General features: G+C 41.3%; 1 protein-coding gene across 6 annotated transcripts in view; it reads left to right on the top strand.

Annotated features, from left to right (window-relative positions):
- LOC133538819 (testis-expressed protein 2-like) overlaps positions 1-22,088 on the top strand; it is an 82,504-nt gene that overhangs the window by 49,112 nt on the left and 11,304 nt on the right. For 5 of the 6 annotated variants that reach the window (XM_061880633.1, XM_061880634.1, XM_061880631.1 and 2 more), the window contains 5 exons: positions 4,452-4,551; positions 8,693-8,807; positions 15,008-15,121; positions 17,608-17,817; positions 17,964-18,084. In XM_061880633.1, coding sequence (XP_061736617.1) covers positions 4,452-4,551; positions 8,693-8,807; positions 15,008-15,121; positions 17,608-17,817; positions 17,964-18,084 — 660 coding nt within the window. The remainder of the gene's footprint in view (positions 1-4,451; positions 4,552-8,692; positions 8,808-15,007; positions 15,122-17,607; positions 17,818-17,963; positions 18,085-22,088) is intronic. The other variant, XM_061880629.1, reaches the window with a different exon arrangement.

Raw genomic sequence — 22,088 nt, 5'->3', positions numbered from 1 at the left:
TATTTTTCCCCGAGGTAAAGTAAGTGACGTTGTTTTTTTTTTTTATCTTTTAACAACAGCAAGGTATGACATGTAGTGCAACATTTATATCACATAGTGGAGGGAAACTTTTCCTCGATTCAATAAACACGTAAAAAACAGTCTGATACTGTTTTGGTAAATCAAACGTTAGTGCAATCAAAATATAGTAACACTCGAAATAGTGCAAAGCAATAACAATATATCAATAACTCAACGTTGCTCAAACGTTAATGTCACACAACACACAAACATGTAAATCTCACTTTATTAAAGGCCTACTGAAATGAGATTTTCTTATTTAAACGGGAATAGCAGGTCCATTCTATGTGTTATACTTGATCATTTCGCTTTATTGCCATATTTTTGCTGAAAGGATTTCGTAGAGAAAATCGACGATAAAGTTTGCCACTTTCAGGCCTCGTCTTTACCGGAAGTCGCAGACGATGACGTCGCGAGTGTGGGGGCTCCTCATATATTCACATTGATTTTAATGGGAGCCTCCAACAAAAACAGTTATTCGGACCGAGAAAACGACAATTTCCCTATTAATTTGTGCGAGGAAGAAAGATTCGTGTTTGAGGATATTGATAGCGACGGACTTGAAAAAAACAAAAACAAAAAAAAAAACAGTTAAAAAAAAAAAAAAAACGCGATAGCATTGGGACATTTTTAAACACATTTACTAGGATAATTCTGGGAAATCCCTTATCTTTCTATTGTGTTGCTAATGTTTTAGTGAGTTTATTATTACCTGATAGTCGGAGGGGTGTGTCCACGGCCGGGTGTTGACGCCAATGTCTCAGGGGAGTCGACGGCAGCTATGGACGGCACAAGCTCAGCTTTTATCCGGTAAGAACTGACTTTTTAACCACAATTTTCTCACCGAAACCTGCTTGTTGACATTTGGTCTGGATTCATGTTCGCTTGACCGTGCTGTGATCCATAGTAAATTTTCACCTCCGGGAATTTTAAACAAAGAATCACCGTGTGTTTGTGTGGTTAAAGGCTAAAACTTCCCAACTCCATCTTTCTACTGTGACTTATCCAATATTAATTGAACAAATTGCAAAAGATTCAGCAACACACATGTCCAAAATACTGTGTAATTATGCCGTTAAAGCAGACAACTATTAGCTGTGTGTGTGCGTAGCGCTCACACTTCCTAAAACCCCGTGACGTCACGCGTACACGTCATCATTACAAGACGTTTCCAAGACGAAACTCCCGGGAAATTTAAAATTGTAATTTAATAAACTAAAAAAGCCGTATTGGCATGTGTTGCAATGTTAATATTTCATCATTGATATATAAACTATCAGACTGCGTGGTGGGTAGTAGTGGGTTTCAGTAGGCCTTTATGTTATTCCTCATCCACGAATCCCTCGAATTCTTCTTTTTCAGTGTCCGAATTAAACAGTTGGGCGACTTCCATCGTGGAAGTCGTCATTAATTGAGTCAGTGTCGCTGTTGTCCAGCAGTTTAGTGACAATTCCTGCCTTCCTGAAAGCTCTGACCACAGTTGAGAGTGATATATCCGCCCTGGCGTCGTAAGCGTGTCTCTTAATAGGAGGTCTTTCCATAAACATTCACATGGAAATAAAACGGCACGCCTCGCGCAGTCAAATATCCCAGCATGCACCACGCGTTTCTTCTACGAGGGAAAATGAAGTCGACGGCTGCTTACCGTAGTTGCGAATCCTGTTGTGGCTTGATATTGGTCCATATATTAGGCGCACCGGATTATAAGGCGCACTGTTAGTTTTTGAGAAAATTGGAGGTTTTTAAGTGCGCCTTGTAGTACGTAAAATACGGTATTTTGATTTTTCCTAATTATTTCTGTTAAGAATTCTGTTTTTATCGGCTATCAGCAAAAAAACAAGTATCGTATTAACTTGGCTTTCATCTATAATTGTCTGACATAAGTTTTTAAAGGGGAACATTATCACAATTTCAAAAGGGTTAAAAACAATACAAATCAGTTCCCAGTGGCTTGTTTTATTTTTCGAAGTTTTTTTTTTAATGTTACACCTCCCGAAATATCCCTAAAAAAAGCTTTAAAGTGCTTGATTTTCGCTATTTGCGATGCGACTATCCATTTCCATGTGACGTCATACAGGTCTGCCAATACAAACAACATGGCGGTTACCACAGCAAGATATAGCGACATAAGCTCGGATTCAGACTCGGATTTCAACGGCTTAAGCGATTCAACAGATTACGCATGTATTGAAACAGATGGTCGGAGTATGGAGGCAGATAGCGAAAATGAATTTGAAGAAGAAATAGAAACTATTGAGCGAATAGCTATTGACGCTATTCGGCCATAGCATGGGTGTACCTAATGAAGTGGCCCATAGCATGGCTGCCTTATTAGCTTCGCCGGTAAAATGTGCAGACCAAACGATGAGGACTTTCGCATCTTGTGACACTGGAGCAACATAAATCCGTCGATTGGTAAGTGTTTGTTTCGCATTAAATGTGGGTATCTAGTTTCAAATGTACATACAGCTAGCGTAAATAGCATGTTAGCATCGATTAGCGTAGCATGTTAGCATCGATTAGCTGGCAGTCATGCCGTGACCAAATATGTCTGATTAGCACATAAGTCAACAACATCAACAAAACTCACCTTTGTGATTTCGTTGACTTTATCGTTGCAAATGCATCTGCAGGTTATCCATACATCTCTGTGCCATGTCTGTCTTAGCATCGCCGGTAAAATGTGCAGACACTCTGACACATTCAATGGGGGTCTGGCAGCAGATTTCTTGCCATTGGTGCAACTTGAATCCCTCCCTGTTAGTGTTGTTACACCCTCCGTCAACACACCGACGAGGCATGATGTCTCCAAGGTTCCAAAAAATAGTCGAAAAAACGGAAAATAACAGAGCTGAGACCCGGTCTTTGTAATGTGAAAATGAAAATGGCGGGTGTATTACCTCGGTGACGTCACGTTCTGACGTCATCGCTAAAAGACCGATAAACAGAAAGGCGTTTAATTTGCCAAAATTCATCCATTTAGAGTTCGGAAATCAGTTAAAAAAATACATGGTCTTTTTTCTGCAACATCAAGGTATATATTGACGCTTGCATAGGTTTGGTGATAATGTTCCCCTTTAAGGCCGCAGTTGTCAACTTACTCCGTCATGAGCTTGACCTATTGAACAATTGTGACCACTGGATGTCACCAAAAACAAATTACCACTGCGCTTCAGCATAAGTCCATTCCAGTTAATAAATAGGTTAGGTGAAAAGGGTAAAACATAATACGGGATTATTGGGTATCGGACTGTCTGATTGTGGTGGTACGCTCCCTGTACGATCAGTGTCAGAGCTTGGTCTAGTCGAACACGTTTCCAGTGAGGGTTGGACTCCGCCAAAGCTTCCCTTTGTCACCGATTCTGTTCATAATTTTTATGGACAGGATTTCTAGGCACAGTCAGGGCGTTGAGGGGTTCCGGTTTGGTGGCTGCAGGATTAGGTATCTGCTTTTTGCAGATGATGTGGTCCTGATGGCTTCATTTGGCCAGGATCTTCAGCACTCACTAGATCGGTTCGCAGCCAAGTGTGAAGCGACTTGCATGAGAATCAGCACCTCCAAGTCCGAGTCCATGGTTCTCGCCCGGAAAAGGATGGAGTGCCATCTCCGGGTTGGGGAGGAGACCCTGCCCCAAGTGGGGGAGTTCAAGTATCTTGGAGTCTTGTTCACGAGTGAGGGAAGAGTGGATCGTGAGAGCGACAGGTAGATCGATACAACGTCCACAGTAATGCGGACGCTGTATCGATCCGTTGTGGTCAAGAAGTAGCTGACCTGGAAGGCAAAGCTCTCAATTTACCGTTCGATCTACGTTCCAATCCTCACCTACAGTCATGAGCTTTGGATTATGACCGAAACAGATCAAGGGTACAAGCGGCCGAAATGAGTTTCCTCCGCCGGGTGGCGGGGCTCTCCCTTAGAGATAGGTTGAGAAGCTCTATCATCCGGGAGGGGCTCAAAGTAAAGCTGTTGCCCCTCTACATCGAGAGGAGCCAGATGAGGTGGTTTGGGCATCTGGTCAGGATGCCACCCGAACGCCTCCCTAGGGAGGTGTTTATGGCACAGCCGACCGGTAGGAGGCCACGGGGAAGACCCAGGACACGTTGGGAAGACTGTGTCTCTCCTGGCTGGCTTGGGAACGCCTCAGGATCCCCCAGGAAGATTTGGACAAAGTGGCTGGGGAGAGGAAAGTCTGGGCTTCCCTGCTTAGGCAGCTTCCCCCGCGACCCGACCTCGGATAAGCGGAAGAAGATGGATGGATGGATAATATGGGAGTGATGTGGCTGTGTATAAGTAGTATGTTATTTTTGTTTGTAATTGCTGTGATTTTACACGCTAATCATTAAATAAGATTTTAGGGGAAAAACATTTAAATCTTGTCTGTCTTTCACAGTTGCCTTACTTCATGAATGAGCTAACCCTGAAAGAACTGGACATGGGTGTGGCCACACCTAAGATCCTTCGAGCATCCAGTCCTTCTGTTGACTACAAAGGCAAGAGATTAAATATTTCTCATCTGTTTTTGTGTGATTCGATTTTTGACATAAATGTTCATTACTTTGTTTTTTTGTTAATATTTCAAAAACTGAGGTATTTCTGTCTGAGCACTATTTTACTACCTTTTTTAGTTTATGATAATATTTATGGGATATGCCACTGATCAATATCAGCCAATTTTTGGGAAAATGTATGTGATTGACATTGCTATTTAATACCTTTCAATGCTGATCAGAAACACAGATCCCCACTGGCTAATACTCTATTTAATTTTAGTCCCATGCTGCAAAGTTAGTTTGAAACAATACCAATAAATAATTGTTGAGTACACTTTAGGAAGTGTACATGGAAACTACTTACAGCAGAAAGTAAGCAGACATTGACAGGAAATTAACAAGTAAATCACAACCCCGTTTCCATATGAGTTAGGAAATTGTGTCAGATGTAAATATCAACGGAATACAATGATTTACAAATCCTTTTCAAGCATATTCAGTTGAATATGCTACAAAGACAACATATTTAATGTTCAAATTGAAACACTTTTTTTTTTTTTTTTTTGGCAAATCATCATTAACTTTAGAATTTGATGCCAGCAACACGTGACAAAGAAGTTGGGAAAGGTGGTAAAAAATACTAATAAAGATGAGGAATGCTCATCAAACACTTATTTGGAACATCCCACAGGTGTGCAGGCTAATTGGGAAAAGGTGGGTGCTATGATTGGCTATAAAAACAGCTTCCCAAAAAATGCTCAATCTTTCACAAGAAAGGATGGGGCGAGGTACACCACTTTGTCCACAACTCCGTGAGCAGACAGTTTTAGAACAACGGTTCTCAAAGTGCAATTGCAAGAAATTTAGGGATTTCAACATCTACGGTCCATAATATCCTCAAAAGGTTCAGAGAATCTGGAGAAATTACTCCACGTAAGCGGCATGGCCGGAAACCAACATTGAATGACCCTGATCTTTGATCCCTCAGACGGCACTGTATCAAAAACCAACATCAATCTCTAAAGGATATCACCACATGGGCTCAGGAACACTTCAGAAAACCACTGTCACTAAATACAGTTTGTCGCTACATCTTTAAGTGCAAGTTAAAGCTCTACTATGCAAAGCAAAATCCCTTTATCAACAACATCCAGAAAAAGCGCCAGCTTCTCAGGGCCTGAGATCATCTAAGATGGACCGATGCAAAGTGGAAAAGTGATCTGTGGTCTGACGAGTCCACATTTCAAATTGTTTTTGGAAATATTCGACATCGTGTCATCTGGACCAAAGGGGAAGCGAACCATCCAGACTGTTATCGACGCAAAGTTCAAAAGCCAGCATCTGTGATGGTATGGAGGTGCATTAGTGCCCAAGGCATGGGTAACTTACACATCTGTGAAGGCACCATTAATGCTGACAGGTACACACAGGTTTTGGAACAACATATGCTGCCATCTAAGCGCCGTCTTTTTCATGGACGCCCCTGCTTATTTCAGCAAGACAATGCCAAGCCTTATTCAGCATGTCTTACAACACGTGCCTTCGTAAAAAAAGAGTGGGGGTACTTTCCTAGCCCACCTGCAGTCCAGACCTATTTCCCATCGAAAATGTGTGGCGCTTTTTGAAGCGTAAAATACGACAGCGGGGATCCCGGACTTTTGAACAACTGAAGCTCTACATAAAACAATTATGGGAAAGAATTCCACTTTCAAAGCTTCAACAATTAGTTTCCTCAGTTCCCAAACGTTTATTGAGTGTTGTTAAAAGAAAAGGTGATGTAACGCAGTGGTGAACATGCCCTTTTCCAACAACTTTGGCACGTGTTGCAGCCGTGAAATTCTAAGTTAACTATTATTTGCAAAAAAAAAATAAAGTTTATTAGTTTGAACATCAAATATCTTTTCTTGGTAGGGCATTCAATTGAATCATTGTTTTCCGTTTATATTTATATCTAACACAATTTCCCAACTCATATGGAAACGGGGTTTGTAATACGAGTTAGAGAGAGGATAATATAACTGTTGGTGTGTCAGGATTGCTGGAGCCAGGAGAACAAATAGGAGGTTGGTGCAATCCATACATTGGGGGCGTCAACGCTAAGTGTCGTATCATACGTGAGCGATACTAAAGCAATTAGGTCGATTAAATGTTCTTAAAATATTTTGGGGGTTGTTTATCTAGTTAACCTTTTATACCTTCTGGAAATAATTCCCTTGAAAAGTATTTACATTACTAATAGAAAGTAAACATTCCTTTTTTTTAGTTATTGTGCTCTATTTACTTGTTTTTGCTTAAACATTGTATGTAAAAAAAAAAGAATAAAGAACTACATTAAATATTGTTTTGATGTTGTTAAACTCTGCGATGAGGTAGCGACTTGTCCAGGGTGTACTCCGCCTTCCGCACAAATGCAGCTAAGTTAGGCTCCAGGGACCCCCCGCGACCCCAAAAGGGACAAGCGGTAGAAAATGGTTGGATTGATGGATGTTTATAAACTGCAGTCATGTGATTTTTCCGTATAAACAGTCAGGAGGACTCACCATAGGTAGTGATCAATCAGTCTTCCTGTTCTGTTTGTAAGTTTTTGGATGTGTTGTATTGAAAACAATGTTTGGAGTTCCATTTATTCATTCAACTAAATTGATAAATGTACAGTTATTACACGTGATCAGTATCGGTATTGGTATCGGCCGATCTCACTCAAGGATGATCGAAATCTGCTGGTGGAATTCTTTCCCATTCCTGCTTTATGTACAGCTTAAGTTGTTCAACAGTCTGGGGTCTCAGTTGTGGTAATTTAGGCTTCAAATTGCACCAAATATTTTAATTGGGAGACAGGTCTGGACGACACACAGGCCAGTCTAGTACCCGCACTCTTTTACTATGAAGCCACGCTGTTGTAACACGTGGCTTGGCATTGTCTTGCTGAAATAAGCAGGGGCATAAATGATAACGTTGCTTGGATAGCAACATATGTTGCTCCAAAACCTGTATGTGACTTTCAGCATTAATGGTGCCTTCACAGATGTGTAAGTTACCTGTGCCTTGGGCACTAATACACTCCCATACCATCACAGATGCTGGCTTTTGAACTTTGCGCCTATAACAATCCGGATGGTTCTTTTCCTCATTGGTCCGGAGGACACGACGTCCACAGTTTCCAAAACTATTTGAAATGTGGACCCGTCAGACCACAGAACACTTTTCTACTTTTCATCAGTCTATCTTAGATGAGCTCAGGGCCAGTGAAGCCAGCAGCGTTTGTGGGTGTTGTTGATACATAGCTTTTGCTTTGCACAGTAGAGTTATAACTTGTACTTACAGATGTAGTGACGAACTGTATTCACTGACAGTGGTTGTGTGAAGTGTTCCTGAGCCGATGCGGTGATATCCTTTACACACGGTCGCCGCTTTTTGTTGCAGTCCTGCCTGAGGGATCGAAGGTCCGTAATATCATTGCTTATATGCAGTGATTTCTCCAGATTCTCTGAACTCTTTGATTATATTACGGACTGTACTGTAGATGGTGAAACCCCTAAATTCCTTGCAAAAGCTCGTTGGGAAATGTTCTTGAATTGTTATGATTTGCTCACATGTTTGTTCACAAAGTGGTGACCCTCACCCCATCCTTGTTTGTGAATGACTGAGCATTTCATGGAAGCTGCTTTTATACCCAATCTGGGCACCCACCTGTTCCCAATTAGCCTATTCACCTATGGGATTATATTGCAAATAAGTGTTTGATGAGCATTCCTCAATTTTCTCAGTCTTTTTTGCCACTTTTGCCAGCTTTTTGGAAACATGTTGCAGGCATCAAATTCCAACTGAGCTAATATTGGCAAAAAAACAACAAGGTTTTCCAGTTTGAAGGTAAATTGTCTTTGCAGTCTATTCAATTAATAATAAGTTGAAAAGGATTTGCTAATCATTGTATTTTGTTTTTATTTACGATTTACACAACGTGCCAACTTCACGGGTTTTGCAGTTTGTAAAATCTAATGATGTCCAACCTTACAGTATAAGTGCTGAAAACAACTGAAATAAAGGCACAGTATAAATGCCAGCCATTTCCCAAATTGTATTTGATTGCATAACTTTTTACTCTCATCACGTCTAATTATCACTACTGTTTGTCCTAAAGGTCTGTGGTTTGACTTGGACATTTCCTACAGTGGGTCCTTCCTGATGACCCTTGAAACCAAGATGAATCTGATTCGCCTGGGCAAGGAAGGAGAAAGAAGTTCAGGCGAAGATGGGTAAAGAAGCCAATTGTCACTCATAGAAAAAGTTTCACAGTTTTTTTTTAGTATTATGGTTCCCCCTTTTCTGCATAGCTGAGCACACCTGCTTCTCTTTAATTTGTTTCCTTCTTTTTCTCCCTCCTTCGCTTTCACAATCTTGGATTCTACCTATTGCTGCTTGTAATTGGATGCATTTCTGTTACGGTAAGTGCAGATTGACCCCCAGGACTGTTTTCTCTGCTGGACTCTAGAAAGAGGTTCTGCAGCCTCCGTAGCAGAACCTCCAGGGTCTGTAACAGCTTCTTCCCTCAGGCCGTAAGACTCTTAAACGCATCATAATAATCCCCCAATTCCGCCCAAAAACGGATTAACTCGCTGGAATATAAAGATAATATAACATACATCAATAAACGTGGATGTATATTCAAAAGTGCAATATATTTATCTGCACAGTAGTCTATTTATTTATTTCTGCACCTTATTGTTTTTTTTATTCTGCTCTACAACGAGCTAATGCAACAAAATGTCGTTCTTATCTGTACTGTAAATTCAAATTTGAATGACAATAAAAGTAAGTCTAAATTCAGTAACGATTATCTATTTTCATCTACCTGTCTCGATTGGTGTGTTTTATTTCATATAAATACCATTAAGTGGGTTGCGGACGTGTATATTGTAGCGTCCCGTAAGAGTTAGTGCTGCAAGGGGTTCCGGGTATTTGTCCTGTTGTGTTTATGTTGTGTTACGGTGCAGATGTTCTCCCGAAATGTGGTGTTCAGTGTGGGTTCACATTGTGGTGCATATTTGTAACAGTGTTAAAGTTTTTTATACGGCTACATGTGACCTGCATGGCTGTTGACCAAGAATGCCTTGCATTCAATTGTGTGTGTGAAAAGCCGTAAATATTATTTGATTGGGCTGGCACGACCCCAATATTATTGTCTGGGTGGAAACCGGGAGAAATTCGGGAGAATGGTTGCCCCAGCAAGTATAACTTGGAGACGCAACTGCTCCATACTTCTCCCTACATCCGTGTACCACTTTGTACAGCAGCGTCATAAGTTTAACTTTTTGAAACCGATGACGATAATTTCCGATATTACATTTTAACGCATTTATCGGCCGATAATAACGGCAGTCCAATATTGGACAGCTCTAAAAATAATTGTCCTTAATTGAACAATATTGCAGTCAAAATTTGTATCAATTATAGTTGCATTACTTACATATAGAAACCTTCCAAGGTAAAAGTTTAGAAAGTATACAGTGACAAACATTTCTGGATCATTGAACTTACCACGCCATGCCCTTGATTTAATAATTTTGATAGGTGTTTTCCATTCCTACTATTGTTCTTTGAGTAATTTCACTTGATCAAAAATTTTCTAACAGTCGATACTACAAAATAAAAAAGTATGCGCTTTTATGCCGTAAGGTTAATGTTTTCATACCTACCATTGTTCTCTGTTAGGCTAATTTCACTTGATTGAAACTGTCAATTTCCAACATTCCACATCATACAATAGTAAAAGTATGTACCACAATTCCTGCTGATATCGTATGGGATTAACTAGAGATGTCCGATAATGGCTTTTTTGCCGATATTCCGATACTGTCCAACTCTTAATTACCGATTCCTATATCAACCGATACCGATATATACAGTCGTGGAATTAACACATTATTATGCCTAATTTTGTTGTGATGCCCCGCTGGATGCATTAAACAGTATAACAAGGTTTTCCAAAATAAATCAACTGAAGTTTTGGAAAAAAATGACAACTTGGCACTGCCATATTTATTATTGAAGTCACAAAGTGCATTATTATTTTTAACATTCCTCAAAACAGCAGCTTGGAATTTGGGACATGCTCTCCCTGATAGAGCATGAGGAGGTTGAGGTGGGCGGGGTTGGGGTTTGTAGGGGTTGAGTTGGGGTAGGGGGTAGCGGAGGTGTATATTGTAGCGTCCCGGAAGAGTTAGTGCTGAAAGGGGTTCTGGGTATTTGTTGTGTTGTGTTACGGTGCGGATGTTCTCCCGAAATGTGTTTATCATTCTTGTTTGGTGTGGCTTCACAGTGTTGGGCAGATTTGTAACAGGGTTAAAGTTGTTCATACGGCAACCCTTAGTGTGACCTGTATGGCTGTTGACCAAGAAAGCCTTGCATTCACTTGTGCGTGTGAAAAGCCGTAAATATTATGTGATTGGGCCGGCACGTAAAGGAAGTGCCTTCAAGGTTATTTTTGCCCTGCTCTCTAAAATTTAAACAATGGACTTGATCAAATGGGCTTTCTATGAAATTGACAAGACTTAACGGGACTGTTGGGAGAAGAGGAGTGCCGTGTGCCTGGCGACCCTTTGAGTCGAGGACGTTGAAGATAACTCCCTATTTGGAACTATGATAACAGGACATTTGCTGATTGGAGTAAGCATTGCTCTGGGTATCGACCGATTGGAAGATGCTGGCAGCCGTTCAAAATACCTTAAAGCTGCCACAAATGATTGAAGGATGCTACCCAACCCTACTCAGTGGCCTAGTGGTTAGAGTGTTCGCCCTGAGGTCGGTAGGTCGTGAGTTCAAACCCCAGCCAAGTCATACCAAAGACTATAAAAATGGGACCCATTACCTCCCTGCTTGGCACTCAGCATCAAGGGTTGGAATTGGGGGTTAAATCACCAAAAATGATTTCCGGGCGTGGACACCACTGCTGCCCACTGCTCCCCTCACCCCCCACAGGGTAATCGAGAGTGATGGGTAAAATGCAGAAAATACTTTCGCCACACCGAGTGTGTGTGTGACAATCATTGGTACTTTAACAGAACTGTGGGAACTCAGACGTGTGCGATTTTGAACATCCATCCATCCTTTTTCTACCGCTTATTCCCTTTTGGAGTCGCGGGGGGCGCTGGCGCCTATCTCAGCTACAATCGGGCGGAAGGCGGGGTACACCCTGGACAAGTCGACACCTCATCGCAGGGCGCGATTTTGAACAATATTGCAGAATTTGGCGACATACTGATTATGCCGGCTGCTCTGATGGGGAACTATGATACATTTGAGAACCAGAAATAGACAATTAGGAGTTAAAGTTTACATGTATTTTCACTCGCTCAAACACAAACACTCTAGTCTGGATTGTGGAAGTGACGTGACAAGGTGATTGCTTCAAGACTTTCCCAGAGGACAGTGCAGTAAAGATGAAACAAACTTTTTCCCTGTCTTTCATTTACACACACCTGTTGTTGTTGTAGACTTTTGTTGGACTAACTGGCTGTTATCGCGTTTGCAAGAGCACCAAGGTCGTTGAACAGAGACACTCTGCAGGCTTCCACACACATGGATCCACGAAAAATACACACCACACTTACGTACCCCAGACCACATTACACGCAGTATGATGGAACACGGAGCAGAGGCCTTAGAGGCTGGCAGCTTCCCCTTTCTCCTCCCATTGCAAGTCTCGAGTTGTATGTCGTAAAATGTATATGTGCTTTGCTATGGAGTTTGTTTCTCTCTCAAGACTGCTCCCCACCAATAGGATCCCAGTCTATATTCAACTTTTTTTTTTACTGATCCTCCCTGAGCATCTAACTTTTTCCAACCTAAAACGGGGTGCAGTGAGTGGTGACCTGTCATCGTTCGTAATGTTTTCTGAATGGCATGTTAAGCAGCCTGTTAAGCTTTTCAATCTGGCCCGCCGAACATTCCCAAATTATTTTTTTAGAACTTTAAGATGGAAACTGTAGCTGCCGTTATGATGTGCAGTGATGTTTGGAAATGACCGCTTGTCGTGAACTATACAAAGTATTTAAATAGTTGGAATCTTCACTTTTGTTTAATATACTAATTACTATAGTAATCTAATTAATTACTATAATAATATAAATCACAGCAGCTCAGACGAGGCACCAAGCAGTGTGGGTGGGGAGCGTTTCTGCAGAGTGTTTCCAAAGCGACCAGCTCGTAATGCGGGTGTCAGGGACAGACGTGTAAGGAGATTTTTACAACAAAGTTCTAAAGCTTAGTGATACATCGTATTTTTGTTGTTTTTTTTACCCATTGCGTTTATATTTTGCTGTGTTTGTGGCATTTTTGTTGCGTTTCGCTTGATTGTAAAATATGTCGATTAAGAAGGGGTGTGACGTTCATATGTTGTCAATATTCAGTGTTTTATCATTCATGGTTAATATTGTAAATCCCACATTCTGTATTTTCATGTACATTCTGGGTGTCTTATTCAGTAAAAAATTTTAAATTCCATTCGTTTTTTTAAGGCAGTTTGTCATAACGTTTTTAGCTTTCAATCCGACATTATTTTGAGGTTTTGTATTCGGGCCCAAGCACACACACTGTACAGCAGATTTTCACAGCTTATATATATATATATATATATATATATATATATATGTATATATATGTATTAATATATATATATATATATATATATATATATATGTATATTTATATATATATATAACGTACCTTTCGCAATATAAGTCGCTCCAGACTGAGTATACGTCGCACCGGCCGAAAATGTATAATAAAGAAGGAAAAAATATATATATACGTCGCACTGGAGTATAAGTCGCATTTTTGGAGGAAATTTATGTAGTAAAATCCAACACCAAGAATAGACATTTGAAAGGCAATTTAAAATAAATAAAGAATAGTGAACAACAGGCTGAATAAGTGTACGTTATATGACGCATAAATAACCAACTGAGAAGGTGCCTGGTATGTTAACCTAACATAATATGGTAAGAGTCATTCAAATAACTATAACATATAGAACATGCTATACGTTTACCAAACAATCTGTCACTCCTAATCGATAAATCCCATGAAATCTTCTTCCTCGATGTCGCTTCCAAACAACTCTGCCAACTCCAAAGGTATGCGCCGCTTCCTCTTGTCGTTTTCTGCTGCATATTTCACTACGTCCAGCTTGTAATCTGCAGTACATGATTTCCTTTTCGGTGCCATTTTTCTTCAGCCCTTCTCAGTTTTTATAAGTTAGCGCCAACGATCGGCAGTAGCATATAGCACAGGGGTAGGGAACCTATGGCTCTCGAGCCAGATGTGGCTCTTTTAATGACTGCTTCTGGCTTTCAGATAAATCTTAGCTGAGATTGCTTAACACGATAAGTAATGAATAATTCAGCTGGTAATCACAGTTTTGATTGATTGATTGATTGATTGATTGGAACTTTCATTAGTAGATTGCACACTACAGTACATATTCCGTAAAATTGACCACTAAATGCTAACAGCCGAATAAGGGGTCCACGTAAATCAATTCATGGTACGTGTTAAAGTGTTAAAAACAACGTTGAAAATATAAAAAATTCTCATGCATTTTAATCCATCGATCTGTTTTGTACCCCAACAGTTCAAGAAGTCAAATTAAGAAATATTTTATTTATTATTGGTAAGCCTCAGAAAAACAATGTTATTAAAACGAATAACAGACTTATTATACTCTAAAAATGTTGGTCTTTCTTAAAAATGCACGCATTTAGTTGTATTCAGTGTTAAAAAATATTATATGGCTCTCACAGAAATACATTTTATAATATTTGGCTTTTATTGCTCTCTCAGCCAAAAAGGTTCCCGACCCCTGATGTAGCATATAGCAGTTAGCATCCCATGACCCACAATTTCTTCGTCTCTTCCGCGAATGAGATAAATAATATTATTTAATATTTTACGGTAATGTGTTAATAATTTCACACATAAATCGCTCCGGAGTATATGTCGCACCCCCGGCCAAACTATGAAAAAAAACTGCGACTTATAATCCGAAAAATACGGTATGCACATAGACCGATAGATATTCCGGACCCCAGACAAAATATTTTTCTGTAAATTTTGCCCCACGATTGAAAATAATTGCCCAGGCCTGCCATATCACCATGACTTACAATGAAAATAAGTAAATCGTTTACCGTAGTTAAGTAATTTATTACATTTTATTGTAACTTAGCTTATCTACATTTCTCTGGTGGGTAGCTTTAGTGTAATAAAGTTACATTTAATGTAACTTAAATGTATTACTTAGTTTAATACATTTTACAAGTAGTTTGCCCAACACTCCTGGTTGCATGAGAAGTCACTTTTTGACAGGAATGTGTCATATCTTTTCCCTCCACATTTGTAAATGTGAATGTTTGGGCATGCATTAGTAATTTTTTTCTGTCTCTTCTTGGGCTAATAGATATAGACCTCGAACTTACTGCCTGGCTGATAGTGATGAGGAGTCTTCCAGTGCAGGCTCCTCAGATGAGGAAGATGCCTCCGAGCAATCAAATGAAACCAGTGGAGCAGAAGGGTGAGAAATTTGTTGTTGTTTTTTTTTACTGTATTCAAGTGTGTGATATATATTTGTTTCACATATTTGAACAAGCTGTTGTTGCACATCTTAATGATGTAATTAAGAGGCAATCACACAGGCAATAGTGATCCACTTGAATCCGACAAATTTACATCCTAAGTAGAGATAACCGATAATCGCTTTTTTCCCGATATCAGATATTCCGATATTGTCCAACTCTTAATTACCGATACCAGTATATAAAGTCGTGGAATTAACACATTATTATGCCTAATTTTGTGCTAATGCTGGATGCATTAACCAATGTTACAAGGTTTACAAAAATAAATCAACTCCATCTATCCATCCATATTCTACCGCTTATTCCCCATGGAGTCGCGGGGGGCGCTGGTGCCTATCACAGCTACAACCGGGCGGAAGGCAGGGTACACCCTGGACAAGTCACCACTTCATCGCAGGGCCATATAAATCAACTCAAGTTATGGAAAAAAATGCCAACATAGCACTGCCATATTTATTATCGAAGTCACAAAGTGCGTTATTTTTTTTTAAATGCCTCAAAACAGCTTGGAATTTGGGAAATACTATACTTTGACTTTCACAAAGTGCATTATTTTTTTATATTTTTTAAACATGCTTCAAAACAACAGCTACAAAAACAATGAAGGCACACTGTTTCAGTCCAGCGTAAACTAGAACATACTTGCCAAACTCAAACTTGAGACCTCCGAATTCGGGAGATTGGGGGGGGGGTTGGTGGTAGCGGGGGTATATATTCTAGCGTCATAGAAAAGTTAGTGCTGCAAGGGGTTCTGGGTATTGGTTCTGTTGTATTTATGTTGTGTTACAGTGCGGATGTTCTCCTGAATTGTGTTTGTCATTCTTTTTTGGTGTGGGTTCTAGTGTGGCGCATATTTGTAACAGTGTTAAAGTTGTTTATACGGCCACCCTCAGTGTGACCTGTATGGCTGTTGATCAAGTATGCATGGCATTCACTTGTGTGTGTGAAAAGCTGTAGATATTTGGTGACTGGGCGGGCACACAAAGGCAGTGCCTTTAAGGTTTATTGGCGCTCTGTACTTTTTGAAACTGATACCAATAACTTTGAAACCGACACTGATAATTTCCGATATTACATTTTAAAGAATTTAATCCTAAATCCACCAGTTTACTGAGCAACTAACAAGTCACTTTGAAACATTCCTTGGATGCATTCTATCTTTGCAGCGTATCTAAAATGCCAGTAATCAAGTGGTAACAGCCATTTATGCATTTAGTTATTATCTCTTCAAGCTTCTCTGCTGTCCGCTCTGTGTGTCAGTTCAGGGCTTCTGCGGAGCTTAAAAAAGCATTAAAAATCATGAAATGGATTTTGGTAAAACATTTAGGCCTTAACTGGCATTAAAGAGCATTAAAGGTGATGTCCAGAGACATTCAACATTTTATACTAATGCAGGTCTTGGGCAATTGTCAAAACGTCATTCCATCAAACGAATGAAAATGAACCACGACCCATCAGGAGCAAGGGTCAAGTGTCTTGTCCAAGGACACCACGGACGTGACGAGGGGTGGTGAAAGCCGGGGATCACACCAGGAACCCTCATGTTGCTGGCACGGCCGCTCTCCCTATCGAGCCACACCGTGTGACAGTATATTTTTAAACCTTTGCCTATCGTTCCGAATATTTTTTTAAAATATCTTTTATGTGTGACGGTTATTGAGGCAATGACCTACCTTCGCCCAAGTGCAGCAGGAAAGGCTCCAGCCCCCGTCGACATCGAGAGAGACAAGCGGTAGAAAATAAATTTCTACCGCATTTCAGTTTACTCGTGTTTCCCCGCAGTGTACAGTTTTTGTGCAGTGCTCTGTGTCGCTTTGGAAATGCGCTTCGCTTTGCAGAACGCGCTTTCTTACCTCCGATTAAAAAAAAAAAAAAATCTTCCGCCAGGGTTTGTTTATCCGTTTGTTAGCAACATATCTCAAACAATTATCGACGGATTTTGATGACATTTTCAGGAAATGTATACGAAAAAAAAACAATTTCTCTTATCTACTGCAAACACTCACTTTCTGTTTATGGCGTTCCAAGCCCCCACCTTGCGGTCCCGCAGTGCACAGACGTTTCTAAGAGATGTAGTTCATTTTAGACCCGGCCAACGCTTTAGCGCCAGGTAATCAATCAATCAATCAATCAATCAATGATTATTTATATAGCCCTAAATCACAAGTTCCTCAAAGGCCTGCACGCGCCACTATGACCTCCTCGGTTCAGAGCCCACAAAAGGGCAAGGAAAACCTCACAACCCAGCGGGACGTCAATGTGAATGACATTCGATAAAACTGCACTCGCCAAGTATTCGTTTGACAGTCACACGTCACATTATCATCGTGAAGACTTTGAAACCGCAACACCACGGTATCTACAATACCGTTACACCCCTACTACATGTTGTCATTTTACTCCAATGTTTTGATAAATACAGTTTGGTCGGAGGCCACAAACCCAGCAAGATCATGCGCTTTGTCGACAAGATTGCCAAGTCCAAATACTTCCAGAAAGCCACAGAGACAGAGTTCATCAAAAAGAAGATGGAGGTGGTCTCCAATACACCACTTCTCCTCACTGTTGAAGTACAAGAGCTCCAAGGAACACTTGCTGTCAATATACCACCCCCACCAACTGACAGGATTTGGTATGTATTTTCCTGACCTATAAGTACTGTCTTGTACTGGAAAAATACACAAACACAGTGTAATCTAGTCTAGTCTTACTCTGACTTCATGAAGTAAATAATAACACTATACAAATAACTTGTATGACATCCATTTTGTTTTTCAGGTATGGCTTTAGGAAGCCCCCTCACTTGGTACTGAAGGCACGACCTAAACTGGGAGAAAGAGAAGTCACTCTGGCTCATGTCACTGACTGGATCGAGAAAAAACTGGACCAAGAGTTTCAGGTACGGATCAGCACTATTTTAAGTTAGAACAATAAATAACTTTCAGACAGACATATACAATACTCAGTGGAACCTTTAAAGTCAAATGCCCTTGAAATGGTACTATTAACTTTAATTCTAAGGTTAACCATTTTGACTATTTTTTGAACCATTAAGGCAATAAATATGACCACTACCTACTGTATGTACTGCTTTTAAAAAATGTACAGTGGGGCAAAAAAGTATTTAGTCATAGAATAGAATAGAATAGAATAGAATAGAATAGAGTTTTATTGTCATTATTGCAATGAACAGGTTCAAAGAACAACGAAATTGGAGCAGCTCCTCCTAAGGTGCATATACAACATGGTAGTATAAATTAAAAAATAAAAAATAAAATAAATAAATAAATAAAAAATAAATTTAAAAAAAAAGATAGAGATGACAGATGTATATATGTATATGTATCCACACAGATGCATATCTGCATGCATATGAATACATATACACACATACATAAAACATTATTTCACATTGTAGTCCAAAAAAATAGAAAAACATTTAAACATTACACATGAGGACATGATGGACATATGGACACTCAGTGCCTGTTTAGTGCTACTATGGCTCTTGGGTAAAAGCTATTTTTTAGTCTATTGGTGCTCGCTTTTAGCACCCTGTAGCGTCTGCCTGAGGGTAGCAGTTCCAGGTGGCTGTGCCCGGGGTGGAATGGGTCTTTCAGGATGCTCTGTGCTTTCCTGAGACAGCGGGAGCTGTACAGGTCAGCCAGGGAGGGGAGGGGGCATCCGATTAACTTCTGGGCGGTCTTTATGACTCTCTGGAGCACCGTTCTCTCTGCGGCCGTGCAGCTGCTGAACCACACGCAGATGCAGTAGGTCAGGATGCTCTCAATGGAGCACCGGTAGAAGGACACCAGCAGTTCCTGTGAGAAGTGGTTGTTCCTGAGTATTCTCAGGAAGTGCAGTCTCTGGTGTGCCTTCTTGATGGTAGCCGTGGTGTTGGTGCTCCAGGATAGGTCGTTGGCCAGGTGGACTCCCAGGGAGCGGAAGTCGGAGACCCTCTCCACACAGTCACCACTGATGATCAGGGGCAGGATGTCCGTTTTTTTCCTCCTGAAGTCTATGACCAGCTCCTTGGTCTTGGAGGTGTTCAGGGCCAGGTTGTTGACTTTGCACCAATCCGACAGCTTTTCCACCTCATCCCGATATGCAGCCTCGTCTCCCTCCGAGATGAGCCCCACTACGGTGGTGTCATCCGCAAATTTGATGATGGAGTTGCTGGAGTGGGCAGGTGTGCAGTCGTATGTGTAGATGGAGTAGAGAAGGGGGCTCAGCACGCAGCCTTGTGGAGAGCCGGTACTGAGGTGCAGGCTTGATGAAATGTGGCGACCCAACTGCACCCTCTGGGGGCGGTTGGATAAGAAGTCCTTAATCCACATGCAGATGGAGTTCGAGAGACCCAGGTCTGACAGTTTGGACACCAGTCTATCAGGAATAATGGTTTTAAATGCCGAGTTATAATCCACAAAAAGCAGCCGCACGTAGCTTCCCCCCGTCTCCAGGTGACCCAGGGAGGAGTGTAGGGCTGTGGCGATGGCGTCCTCTGTGGACCTGTTGGCTCTGTAGGCAAACTGGTGTGGGTCGAGCTCGGGAGGGAGGACTGAGGTGATATGGGTCCGTACCAGCTTCTCGAAGCACTTCATAGCTATAGGTGTAAGTGCAACTGGACGGTAGTCATTCAGACATCTGACAGAGTTCTTCTTCGGCACCGGGATTATTGTGGAAGTCTTCAGGCATGATGGGATGACGGCCTGGGAGAGGGACTGGGTGAAGATCTTCGTAAATACTCCGGCCAGCTGGTCTGCACAGTCTCTTAGTACCTGTCCCGGGACTCCATCTGGGCCCGTAGCCTTCCTCGGGTTCACTGCCTTCAGCGTGCGTCTCACCTCATGCTCCTCCAGTGTGAGGGTGTAGCTGCTGTGGGTGTTGGGTGGGGGTGTTGTGACGGCTGCAGGTGTTTTTCTCTCAAATCGGGCGAAGAAGCTGTTTAACTCCCCCGCTCGAGAGGCGTCGCCGTCAGCCGAAGGGTTACTGGGTCTGAAGTTGGTCATGTCTTTTATTCCTTTCCATACCTCCTTGGTGTTGTTGCTCTGCAGGTGGGCTTCCATTTTCCTCCTATGTCAGCCACCAATTGTGAAAGTTCTCCCACTTAAAATGATGTCAGAGGTCTGTAATTTTCATCATAGGTACACTTCAACTGTCAGAGACACGATTGTGAAAAGAAAATCCAGGAATTCACATTTTAGGAATTCTAAAGAATTTATTTGTAAATTATTGTGGAAAATAAGTATTTGGTCAACCATTCAAAGCTCTCACTGATGGAAGGAGGTTTTAGCTCAAATTCTCACGATACATGGCCCCATTCATTCTTTCCTTAACACGGATCAATCGTCCTGTCCCCTTAGCAGAAAAACAGCCCCAAAGCATGATGTTTCCCCCACCATGCTTCACAGTAGTTATGGTGTTCTTTGTATGCAACTCAGTATTCTTCTTCCTCCAAACACGACAAGTTGAGTTTATACCAAAATGGATACATGGATGATACAGCAGATGATTGGGAGAATGTCATGTGGTCGGATAAAACCAAAATAGAACTCTTTAGCCGAAACCTGCCGAAAACGCATAATAAAGAAGGGAAAAAAACAATAATACGTCGCACTGGAGTATAAGTCGCATTTTTGGGGGAAATGTATTTGATAAAATCCATCACCAAGAATAGACATTTGAAAGGCAATTCAAAATAAATAAAGAATAGTGAACAACAGGCTGAATAAGTGTACGTTATATGAGGCATAAATAACCAACTGAGAAGGTGCCTGCTATGTTAACGTAACATATTATGGTAAGAGTCATTCAAGTAACTATAACATATAGAACATGCTATACCTTTACCAAACAATCTGTCACTCCTAATCGATAAATCCCATGAAATCTTCTTCCACGATGTCGCTTCTAAACAACTCTGCCAACTCCAAAGGTATGCGCCGCTTCTTGTTGTTGTTTTCTGCTGCATATTTCACTGCGTCCAGCTTGTAATCTGCAGTACATGATTTCCTTTTCGGTGCCCTTTTTGTTCAGCCCTTCTCAGTTTTTATAAATTACCGCAAAGGATGAAATGATTCATTTTAATAGCTACGGCAGTAGCATATAGCAGTTAGCATCCCATGACCCACAATGCACTTCTGCCATGACCCTCCCCCGCTGAATTCTTATTGGTTGACATGTGTGTGACGATTGCTGACATTTTCTTCGTCTCTTCTGCGAATGAGATAAATAGTATACCGTATTTCCTTGATTAGCCACCGGGCATGTGATATGCACGTGCCTTGATAAACTCGCTCCCTAAATTAATATGCGCATGCTTACTTTTACCGCCGGGTCAAATTTGTGACGTAACAAGCAACCCTTCCCCTGTCGTCATTTCAAGACGGCTGAGAAGTTTTTTATCTACTTTTACTGTGTGTAAACCAGGAGTCTTGTGCCACAGCCACACAGATCACACTAATGGTTGTGATACAAAACAACTTCAACACTCCCACCAACACGCACCACACTCCGTAAACCCACATTAAACGATGACAAACACACTTCTGGAGAACATACGCCCTGCAACACACCACAAACGCAACACAACACCTACCCACAATGCATCCACAACTCCCGGCTACACCGTTCAATAACCCGCTGGCACCAAACCCCCCCCCCCCCCCTCCCCCCCCCCCCCCCCCTCCCCTCCATGCGTTGGTTGAGGTGGGCGGGGTTGGGGGCGCGTGTATAATATCCAAAAGTCATGGATGGATGGCATTGTGGGTAATTATTATGCTGCGTTTAGAATGTGCCACAGAGCCAATGCTCTCCAAAAATGTGCTTGGTGAGGGTTCACAGAGTGCGGCGCACACTAGTAAGAGCCCCAAAGCCGTCCACATCACAAACATCAGTGTAAAA

Source organism: Nerophis ophidion, linkage group LG20 (assembly GCF_033978795.1).
Source record: "Nerophis ophidion isolate RoL-2023_Sa linkage group LG20, RoL_Noph_v1.0, whole genome shotgun sequence".
Lineage (NCBI taxonomy): Eukaryota > Metazoa > Chordata > Actinopteri > Syngnathiformes > Syngnathidae > Nerophis > Nerophis ophidion.
This window is presented reverse-complemented; position numbering and strand designations above follow the sequence as displayed.